Below are 11564 nucleotides of genomic sequence, written 5' to 3' on the forward strand. Positions count from 1 at the left end.
AAAATTTTGCTCTTGGCCATCACCTATTAAAAAACATTTTGTATTTGATAGTATTAAAAAGACTAAAATTACTTTTCAAAATTACTGTCAAACGCATTCTAAGTTTCAAGTTTTATGAGCCTATACCTTTTCTCATTAAAATAAGCTCAATCAAATAATTTCTATTTTATAAATAAAAAATAATTTATTTTCTAAGAATGGTTTGAATTTATAAATAGAAAAATAGTTGATCAAAATGTCTATTTCAACTATAAACACATTACTTTTATTTAAGAAAAATTGTAGTTGCACAATAATTAAATTTTAAAGTAATAGATTCCTCCCACAAAGCCGGGAAAAAAGGAAGGCAAACTAAAAAATTGAAATTAAAGATAATGATGCATTAGGCTTTCATTTTTCTTTATTATCCCACATCGATAAATACTCAATTAATTTGTCCCTTTATTATAGTGGATAACAATGAAACCATTTGCCGAGCTACATAACGAGAGCTTGTAACCAAGTGGGGCAATAAGACCGTTGAACACTGTGATAGTCCTATCACACCCGTAAAATGGGTCATATATTGTGATATGGATACAGTTTACTACACATGTTGACATCTAATCTTTTGTTTTTTCATTGTATTATACTATTTTCTTATAAATTTTAAATAAAATCTAAAATAAAATATTTTCTTATATTTTATGATTTTCTTTCAAATTTTAAATAAAAATAGAAAGGCAAACAAATAATTTAAAATCAATATAATCCTCTTCTTTCACACCAATTATTTATTTAGGTAGGGCAAGTTGCAATTTTAATTTTTAGTTTTTAAAATTTTAATTAATGAAAGAAACATTTTTATTTTTTAAGCTTTGGGTCAAGGCATTATTTTATTTTATTTTTTAACTTTTTATTTGCACAATAATTGAAAGATTTATATAATTATAAGAGTTTATAATAATTTTTAAAATTCAATTTTAAATTAATAAATAACTTAGAAATAGGGTAAAATTTTAAATTCTCAACTTAAAATTATTTTTCAAATTAATTTTATTATTTGGAAATATTTTTCATTTTGAAAATTCATTTTTTAAAATTAATTTTATTATTTAGCAATGAATGAGTGCCACATCGCTTTCAAGTCTTTAAGTACCATCAACTCAAGACCCCAATATGGTGAACGATCCTATGAGCCCAAACCATTCCTCAATTGGATTAGCTAGCATTAAACCATACAAGAACAATAATATGTTGTGTGACTTGTTATAATCGATCCTACATAGAATGGGTCTGTCATTTTGGTAGAGATGATTTTATCTCGTGGGGTATTCATTTTAATATCTGAAATACAAAATATCTAATATCTAAAATATGGAATATATGAGTTATATACCATTCATAAAAAAATTTAAATTTCAAGAAAATAGAAGTTTTAGATAACATTTCCATTATAGCCAAAACCATTCCTATTTCTAATTTCTTTTGAATTATAAGTACTAAAAAATAATGGGTTTTAGAATTTGGATTTACATCTAACATATATAAATGAAGGATATACAAATTACGAAGAAAGCATAAAATTTTACAAAATTTAAATTTGTTACACATATCATGCTACTTAATAAAATACTAGGAATGAGCTCCTAGGTAGTTAGATTTGTTTATTGTGAAATACACTTGGTACAACAAAATATGTAAGAGATGAGACACAAGTCGGAGAGTCGTGACTATGATTTGGAAGATTTCTCATGGGTCTGCTCACAATTACAAACACCAAGAAATCTGCAGACTCATCATTTTATCATAATTAAATACAAGCAAAATGGTCTTGCTTTTTGCCTTACAAGTAGGCACCATTATTACATGGGCGGGCCCTGGCTGGCATTTGGCAAATAGTTTTCCACTGTCCCACCTTCTCCACCTCATGACGGCTTTTGGTAGTGGAGGAGGCCCGCAATCCCATTCTACTATCTCTCGATTTGCATGATTGAAAGAAAAAAACACCACAAATATGAAAATATGATAAAATAGAAAGGCATGGATCAACGAAAGCGGCGAGAATCTCTGTACATATGATAGTGGCCGGCCATTATGGTGGGGCTGGTGCTTGTAACGTGGCTAGAAGTTTTCCTTGTGGAAATCAAATTGGGTGGAGGTCTCGTGCGAGAAATCTAAAGCCAGCTCGCGTAGCTGTTTGGTAGGTCCCGGTGGTCCGCAGTAGAACACTCCTGCATGCGTATGGGAAAGCACCATTCCTCAGCTTTTAAATATTTACAGCCATCATCATCAACAAAACAAAACGCAAAACGCAAAACGCAAAAGCAAAAGCAAAAGCAAATGCCTCTTCTTTCTTTCCTGCTTTCTTTCTTTTGTAATGAAATGACAAGGGTGAGAAAAAGTAAGCAAACCAAACCCAGCTTCCATGTCCACATGAACTGTGAAGTGAAGGACAGCCTTATCCCAAATGCATTTGATATATCTATATCTATATATAAAGGAAAAGGTTTGTTTTCATACACAAATGTGTAGAAAAAACACACTAGAAAGTTAATAAAATTTTAGTTTAATATATTGGGAAAAGTGTGATTTTATGCACTTAAAAAAAATCATAAATAAAAATAATTCATGTTTGACATATAAAAGATAATACCTAAATATATCTAAAGTGATCGAAGTAATAATTATATCATTAAAATATAATATTTGAATTATTAAAGCAATACTTAAAAAATTCACATACCAAAAGTACTAGTTTTGGTCAAATTAAGTACTTTTTTTTTTAACGGAATAGATAATGTCTTTATATTTTATTGTTAGAAGGTTCTATTTGATGGGAATTTTATTTTTTAAAGGAGTCGTAATAGAAATATACTCTTCCAAAAAAAGAAAGAGCATGAAGCTGAACTCACCAACGTTCGTATGAGGGTTTTTGCGAGCAATGTACTTAAAAACGCTGCGCCAATTGGGCTTGCCGAAGTGGGACTTGACACGGGTACCAGAGACAACGTCATAGCCCTTCTTGGCGTGATTGAGGTCTTGGATCATGGCAATTAATGCAGAGCGGGCATCACCCTCTTCATGCACACTAGTGCAGTGGTTGTGCAGCTCTATCACCTCATTATGGTCCAATTCAGCCACCTCGTCCATCACCCCTTTGAACCAGTCGAAAGAGTCCTGCTCCCTCGTCATCCAATAGAAGTATGCCCTCCTAGTCTTAAATTCATTGTCATACTTCCCTCCTGCTCCATTCCCCCCCTCCATATCAGCATTCTCTTCTTCCTCCATCTCCTTAATATTATGCAAAATGTCCTTCACAATGCTGATCATCGGGGTCGCCCCGATCCCTAGCCCCACCAGCATAACCACCTCATAATTTTTGTACTCTTGCGCTGGTGCCCCATATGGACCGTCAATCAACACTTTCGGAAAACTGTCCATTATCATCAGTGTCACCATTTACATTAAAGCATATTCTAAAATCATTATCTTTGTTTAAAACAAGAGAAAATATATCCAAATCCAACTGTGTGAGGTTGTTTGATATATATCCAAATCAGTATCTATGTATCATGCGGAAGTGGACCTTGAGTGTAAAAGCACAGCCAAAGTAAACAATTGGCCAGCTGTTATGATGGCGAAAAAGGTAGAAAAGAAAAAAGAAAAAAGAAAACCAACTTTGAAAGGGTGCAAAGACCAAGTGCTTCCCCTTTGCCAACAGCATGAACTATTATGTCTTTAGGGTTCTGGTCATTTTGCAATCATGATTGAATCCAGGTTAGATTCAATGGAATTCTTTGTGCGGAAAATTATTTACAATTCCGTGATTCCAAGTTAAAATGACTTACTTTGGGCGGTTTTCTCCTTCCGAGTAACCCCCTTTCCCGCTAGGTGATGCCTGCAACACATGAAAAACAAACCAAGGAAAGGCTAAGTACTGCATACAAGAAGCACCACTGACAAGCATTTGAGATTTATAAGTTTCATATAGCTCATGAAATGAAGAGGGAAAAGTGCCATTCAAAGTCAGTTAAGATTTGTAACTTATTTATTTCTAGGAAATTAAGTTTCATAGATCATTTCTCAGGAGACACACCTCTGAGAACACCTTTTTGATTTGCCTAGTCCAATCACCAACAGCTTGAATATGGACACTCAGATAGTCGTCTCTGGGGGCTGAAGTAATTGAGAATGGGTGCCTGTTGATATGTAAACCAACCATTAATGCAAATACATGTGGTAGTGATGATGTTTCAAGCATTATACACATATATATGTGCCTGCGTACCATTCAAAGGGAGAAACAGCAGGACAGTTAACAAACATGTATTGCCCACTCCTGTATTCGAAGTCTTTATCAGGCTTTTGCATGTGAAGCGCCAACACACCCCGACGACCAGGGTAATCAACCGCCTTCAGCATAGTAAACAAAATGTATATTTAGATACAATAGTTTTTAGAAAGCCGATGTTTGTAGAACTAAAGTCCGTTTGAAAAATTGAAATATTTTTAACTTGTATAATTAGAAAACCACTATTTTTTTTTTTCTATTTCCAATGGTTGTCAAAGGGAAGATTTTTTTGCCAGAGAGGGTCTAAGTTGTTTACCTTTACTATCCGAACAGGCTGAATGCTGGATCTGAATGCTCTTGTCAATCTTTCCAAGGCATAAAGCACTACAGGAACTGCCAAGTACATCCAAGTCTGCCGTGCCATAAGAGGCCGGTGGTTAAAGGTTCATACCAAACACATATTCAAACCAGAGAGCAAAAGTTGTAGGAGAATGGGTACTTACTGTTTTCTGGTACCATTCCTTACTCAGGTAAAGATATAAGCCATGGACAACAAGCAAAGCATAGACGATTACAAAAAGGTGGTGGGAGTACCAGAAGGCGTTGAAACCAGTTAGCTTTCCACGCCTCAACCATGGAGTTGCTAGTGTGAAGGCTATTACCATCAACACCACCATTAAAATCCCCGTCACTCCTTCCACTCCCTTAACCAATTCCCAGTACGAGGGTTGTTCCTTAAAGTAGGGCTCCAAGAGAGCAAATCTGTCACTACTCGCGTGAATAAGGCGAGGGAAATCACAAGCCATATGATAAACTACATGTATTCCGGTTCCTACTGCAACTCCCACGGCCACCACCTAAACAGATACATGCCACCATTATTTAGTTTTAATCTTTCAGATGATCATACAGATATGAAGAGAAATAAGTATCGTTACCATGTGGAAATTGAGGTTGTCATCAAAGGGAACAATAACGCTTAATTTGGTCTTGTTCCTGAGCCACGTCATAGTGTTCCGGCAGACTGGGAGTAAAATCAGTGCCATGTTCAATTTCAGTGTCTCGGCCGCACCCTTGGCCATGCAAACACAATGGCCCATTACCTGATATGCAGCTCTGTTTCGATACTGCACAAACTTGTATGCAAATAATCCCAACATAACTCCAACCCACAGAGCTATAATCCAAACTCTCCGCCAGTTGTCCTTTAAAAGGTACTTGGTGCCCTGACAGCATCTTATTAATGGGTTGTTCTCCAGTGCCGGGCGCCTCAGTTGCTCACTCAGCAATTGGCTAAGGTTTTTGCTATCTCCCCTTGTAGTTTGCTTTGAAGATTCCAATAGAACCATCTCCAGTTTGTGTACCTGCTCTCCAGACGCCCCATAATTAAGAGGATTCTACATTCAAACAGTACAAGAATTATTTTATCAGGTTAAATACTTGCCTGAACGTATCCTACATTCTTTGGATCTAACGCTTCCATGATCAGTGCTGCATATTCGTCAGCTTGTTTCTGGATATTAGAGAGATTGTTGGTAGAAGCACTGAGTGTGATGATCTGCAAATATAAATTAGTATTAATCCAATTTTAATCACTTGCTAATATGGATTAGTTTTGGATTAATTAGTCCAAATCAATTTGTTGTCTCTACCTCTTTGATTTCCTCTTCTGTGATTCTACCGTCGGCGTCTTTATCCACCCTGCGTTTGTTTATTGCTGGTTAATTTTATACACACAAACAAGACGAAAGAGATGTTAAATTGTCGAGAAAATTACTTACATGTCAAAGAAAGTTTGAAGCCTAGAATAGAAGCTCTCATCGGAGATCTGATCCCAGAACTGTTTGAGCTGAGCTTTATTAATTGAGTCATCCTTGATTTCCCACCTCCGAGCCAGTGCGTCGAATAGCTTTCCTCCAAACTCTTTTGAGTCCTTGCCCATCCCTGCCATCATAATAAGCAACTTCCTTTTCATGGTTTAACTCGGCTACACTTAATTAACACATATATATAAAGAGATAGAATCCAACCTATGCATTCTGCGAAGCGTGAACGAGGAAGCAAGCCATTGGTGGAAGCAGTGAGCTGGTGGAAGCTCTTCTCAACGTCAGGCCACCCAGCAGAACCATCCGTCTGCCTGATAAACTTGAGTCCAGTCAAAGCATGGAGTGCTGCCGAGTTGGCGGGCTCGTAGCGACTTGAAGGAGTGCTTTTCCAGGAGGCGAGGCTCTTGAGTTCACCAGAAACACTCCTGATTCGCGCAGAAGCGCCTCGCACTAGAGCTCGGAAGGAGAATCTATTCTCCTCACCTTCCGCATGCAAAGCCGACTGGGCGTCTTCACCAGTGGTCTTAACCCCGTGAACCGCGTCCGAGTCGTCAGGGACGTCGAGTTTGATGTCGTCTGATACATGATCATCAGTTTTCATTTTCTGCACCTCCATGGACAAAGACGATGACAGATAAACAGACAGCAAAAGAAAGACCAATTATTGTAGAGCTTCCAGCTCTTTCTCTTCTTTCATGTAAAATAAAGCTCTGCCACTATATCTATATATGGCAAGAGAAAAGCAAGGTATGATGATCAAACTGGTATGTCATCTCTGCCATTATTGCAGACATCATCCCAAATTATCTTATACTTTTATCTTATATTTTAATTCCTTCCCAAATCACCCTTCATCACGCAAAAGATCATCTTAACCAATATTATGATTCACGTGCAAATTTTTTATTTTTTTATTTTTACTTTATTAGAGGAGTGACTCGGGAGTTGGGGCCTCTCATTGGCTTCGCAGGAATCTTTCTCACTGGCATCTCAGAATTGATCGTTGATAATTGCTCTGGTCTTTAATTACTATTATTACGGGGTGTAGCGTGAAACATGCATACGACTTCATTGAAAAAAAAAAACTTCAAGGAAAAAAAAAAAGGGGGGTAAGACAGCTTCCTTCCCAGCATTATCCTAATTGATTAATGGAAGACTATAAAGTCTTCGTTTATTTCATTTATTTTAATTTTTTCATTGCAAAAGAAGCTTCAATGATTTTCTTTTTCCATTTACTTTAATCCATTAATTAATATCATTAACAAGTAAATTTGGGTCGCAGCCCGGCCCAAGCTTGAATACTCGGATGGGTCGTTTTAGGTTGGAGAGATGAAATAATCTTTTTATTTGTGAATTTATCTCTTCTCATTATTTAAATAGTAGCATATTTTTAATATAAATGTCTTTAACTATTTCAAGTATTTATGTATATGTTTTAAAATAATTGATTATTTTTATAAAAAAAAAATTATGATATTTTTGTCAAAATAAGACAAAAAAAAAAGTTTTAAATTACTCTTTTAATCAAATAACTCATTTTTTTTTCATTATTATTTGGATGTCACCCACCGATATTGAGTGTTGGGTTTTATTCTACCACATTATCCATCCATTTTAATACTTCATTTGGTTACAAGTTATCGTTATAAAGTTCAGGATTACAATATTATATTAAAAGCATATATATATCATTAACTATTTAATTTTATAGCTTAGTTATATCTTTTTTTAAAAAAAAAAAAATTCTTTGTCAACTCCACCCTTTTTACCCATCTAATGTATCATTATCTATTTAATATAATTTTTTAGTTTTCTTATATTACTTTTCATTTTTTCTCCCATGTATAAGTCATCTCTTACTTTAAAATTCAATTTTAAAAATTAGTATAAACTTTTATAAGCGTATAAATCTTTCGATCATTGTGGAACTACAAAAGTTTAAAAATAAAATTAATATATTTATCTTCAAATAGACATTTAATAAACGATTTTCTATTTAAAAATAAAAAAATAATTTGTGTGAGAAAAATTAGGATGAGATAGAATTAGAAAATGAAAGAAAAATAGATAAGTATGGACACCAAACCAATTTTATAATTTTTCATTTTTAATTATTTAACATTTGTAAGAAAATAGTAAAACACAAGAATTTAAAATTGATAAGAAAATGGTAAAACATGAAGAAAAAATATTAACATAAAAAAATTTAGAAAAAAGAAAAAAAAAAGAAAAAGTTGAATGCCCACATGTGAAGTGAGTTATATATATATATATATATATATATATATATATAATATATATATATATATATATATATATATATATATATATATATCACAATTTGTAACCCACTTACGAGTGTAACGTATGTCATCATAGTGTCCAACCATCATATTATCCCACTTGGTTATGAACTCTCGTTAGAAAGCTCAACAAATAGTTATATTGTTATCTTTTATAATAAATGTATAAATCGGTTGAGTATTTATTGATGTGGTATTATTCTCTATTTAATTTTAATTTTCTTTTATACTTGTTTGATTTATTTAATTTTAATTTTCTTTTGATAAATAATTTTAATTTTAATTTTAATTATTTATAAAAAAATTTATATATTTTTAAATTATTTAATCTTAATATAATAAAGGGAAATAAGTAAAATGAGTCATAAAAATATATAAAAATAATTTATTAAGTTTAAACCTATTTTTTTATTTTCCTTTATTTTTTATTTCTTTATAATTTTTTTTCCCAAACATTTTCCCTTTAAAATTTTCAAGAATCGAACATAGTCTTAAAGAATTCATACTTTATCATAGTGGATAATAATGAAAACTCTTTTTAGAGCTTTCCAACCAAAACTTGTAATGTAATCGACCAAACATGTAGATGGATCTAACTTATTATGATATTTGGATATCAAATCATATTTAACAACATATATTAAAATTTTGTCGAAGCCATGACTCAACAAAACTCAGGTATCATTTTGGTGTTATTTGGATACATTTCTTGTTTTCTATTTTTAAAAATAAAAAATAATAATATATTTTATATAATATATTCGAACTCCGATGTGAGATTTTTTTTTTAATTAATGACTTTTAAAAAGTATTTGATTTTTTACAAAATTTTTACCAACTTAAACATATGTTAATATAAAATCTAATTTTGAACGAAAAAAAAATTAATAAATGTAAAATTCTTTAATTTAACTAATTTTCAAAAACAATATGAAGTACTATTGAAAAATAAAACCACTCAAAGTTTAATAGTTTATTATAAAATTATTATTCTATGAGTTAAAAAAGTTTGTACTTTTTCTTATCAAAATAAATTCAATCGAATAATTTAAATTTTACAAATAAAAAATAAAGATTTATATCACCGGTGATTTAAATTTATAAATAGAAAAATAGTTCACTAAAATCGCTTTTAAGGATAAACATATTATTTTTTTAATCTTCAACTTAAGTAAACAAAAAATATGAAATTAAATGGATAATTATACATTAATTTTGTATCTCCTTTTATCATCCCACATCCACAAATACTTAATGAATTTACATCTTTATTACAATGGATAAGAATGAAATTGTTCGGACAACTTCCTAAAAAGAGCTTGTAACTAAGTGGAGCAATAAAGTGGTTAGACTTTTGTGATGGGCCTATCACACGTAAGCGGATCACAAAGTATTGTGATATGGATACAAGTTGCTATCCATGTGGACAAATATTTTATTATTTTATTATTTATTTATTTCCAAATCAATAAGATATAACTAAAAAAATATTCTCAAGACTTTCAACAAAGAAAAATTATAATTAATAAAAATTACATGTGTGTGGATATCCAACCTTTTATTATTTTTTATTTATCTTCAAATCAATAAGATGTAACCAAAAAAAATTCTTAGGAATTTTAGAATAATGACTTTTAATTTTATTTTTTTTTAAATTGTGATATTGAAAATTTTTTACTACCTCAAACATATGATTTTGAATGAAATAAATTTAATAAATGTAAAATTCTTTAATGTACTTAATTTTCAAAAAAAAAATAAAATTGAAGTACTATTGAAAAATAAAAAGCAGTGAGTACTTCATGGTGAAATTTGATAATTTACATAATCATTATTCTATTATTTCTCTTTAAAATTTAAAAAGTTTATGCCTTTGATATATTTTCAAAATAAACTCAATCAAATAATTTTAATTTTATAAATAAAAAATAAAAATTTATCTTAGTGTTAGAATAAAGTATATCTTTCAAGGATAAACATATTATTTTTGTGTCAACTTTTATAATCCCACAATAATGGAAAGATTTGTATGGTTATAAGAATTTATAATAATTTAACTTATACGTAAGGCACAACAAAAGGGAATGGAAGGTTAAAAACAACAAACACAAGTAAATCATAAAAAAAAATAAAAAAATGAAATTAAACCGTTAATGATATATTAGGTTTTGTTTTCCTTTACCTTCCCATATCGATAATTACTTAGCTAATTTATATCCTTATCGGAGTGTATAAAAATAAATATAGTAGACCCTAACACAGTACCCTTCACAAAGTATTTTGATATTTAGATATATTTAGCTACACATAAACATCCAACCTTTTGTTTTTTCCTCAAATTTTTTTATATTTTATTATTTTTAAAATTTTTAAATAAATTTAAAATAAAAACAAACAAATAATTTATAAAATCTATTTAATATCTATACTTATCTATTTCCTTTTCTTTTTTTTTTCTATTTCTATCTATTTCTCCCCCAAAATTTTCTTATATTTTACAATTTTCTTTTAAATTTTAAATAAATCAAAAATAATTTATAAAATCAATTTAATATCCATACTTGTCTATTTTCTTTCTTTTTCTAATCCTATCTAATCTTGCTTTTTATTTTTTAAAATTTCTTGATTAATGAAAGAAAAATGTTTTTTTTTAAAAATTGGGGTGTAGGGAGGGGTGCATGTGCCCCATTGGATACCATGGTGGCTCCATCATACTTATACGAAAGCACTTCTAGCAAAGTTTGATAAACTATATAATTATTGTTTTATTATTTAAATAAGTAATTAGTGTTCATTTTTAAATTAAATTTCAAGATTTTTGAGTTTGTACTTTTTCTTATTAAATACAATCAATGGATGTTGGGTATGCGAACATCAAGTACGGAATACAATCATTGTGTTCATCCATTCTATGTCATTCAATATAGTTCAATTTCATTAATTTTTGCATTTGTGATCAACCATCATATTCCTTTATGTTATACTTTGCATTGTATATTGTCCTCAATGTGTTATAATTTAACTCATCATTTTGCTTCAAACTATTCGATATCTCTTTCAGTTTAATGTTATCCTTTGATATTTTAGGATATTGTGTGTCATTATGATTATTTTTTCCACATTTAACGATCAACATTCAATCATCAGTTGTTTGCTTCACAC

At 30.8% G+C, this 11564-nt stretch overlaps 1 protein-coding gene across 1 annotated transcript; it reads right to left on the reverse strand.

Annotated features, from left to right (window-relative positions):
• Positions 1-1575: 1575 nt before the first annotated feature.
• On the reverse strand, positions 1576-6799 carry LOC117909410 (respiratory burst oxidase homolog protein C-like). The gene is made up of 12 exons (XM_034823446.1): positions 6304-6799; positions 6055-6217; positions 5926-5974; positions 5718-5831; positions 5212-5637; positions 4777-5130; positions 4590-4685; positions 4271-4395; positions 4079-4181; positions 3831-3880; positions 2895-3415; positions 1576-2213 (listed from the first exon to the last, which is right to left on the reverse strand). The coding sequence occupies exons 1-12, from the start codon at positions 6713-6715 to the stop codon at positions 2104-2106; spliced, it is 2523 nt and encodes an 840-aa protein (XP_034679337.1). The 5' UTR covers positions 6716-6799; the 3' UTR covers positions 1576-2103.
• Positions 6800-11564: the final 4765 nt, after the last annotated feature.

The sequence above is a fragment of the Vitis riparia genome, chromosome 19 (assembly GCF_004353265.1).
Source record: "Vitis riparia cultivar Riparia Gloire de Montpellier isolate 1030 chromosome 19, EGFV_Vit.rip_1.0, whole genome shotgun sequence".
Classification (NCBI taxonomy): Eukaryota; Viridiplantae; Streptophyta; class Magnoliopsida; order Vitales; family Vitaceae; genus Vitis; species Vitis riparia.

Bases quoted from the DNA above. Each gene is read 5' to 3' on its own strand.
- LOC117909410 (XM_034823446.1), bottom strand. From the start codon at position 6,715: ATGGAGGTGCAGAAAATGAAAACTGATGATCATGTATCAGACGACATC. The intron at 5,975-6,054 runs GTAAGTAATTTT...AAACAAACGCAG, and splicing joins CTTCAAACTTTCTTTGACAT to GGTGGATAAAGACGCCGACG. The intron at 5,131-5,211 runs GTAACGATACTT...GTATCTGTTTAG, and splicing joins ACAACCTCAATTTCCACATG to GTGGTGGCCGTGGGAGTTGC.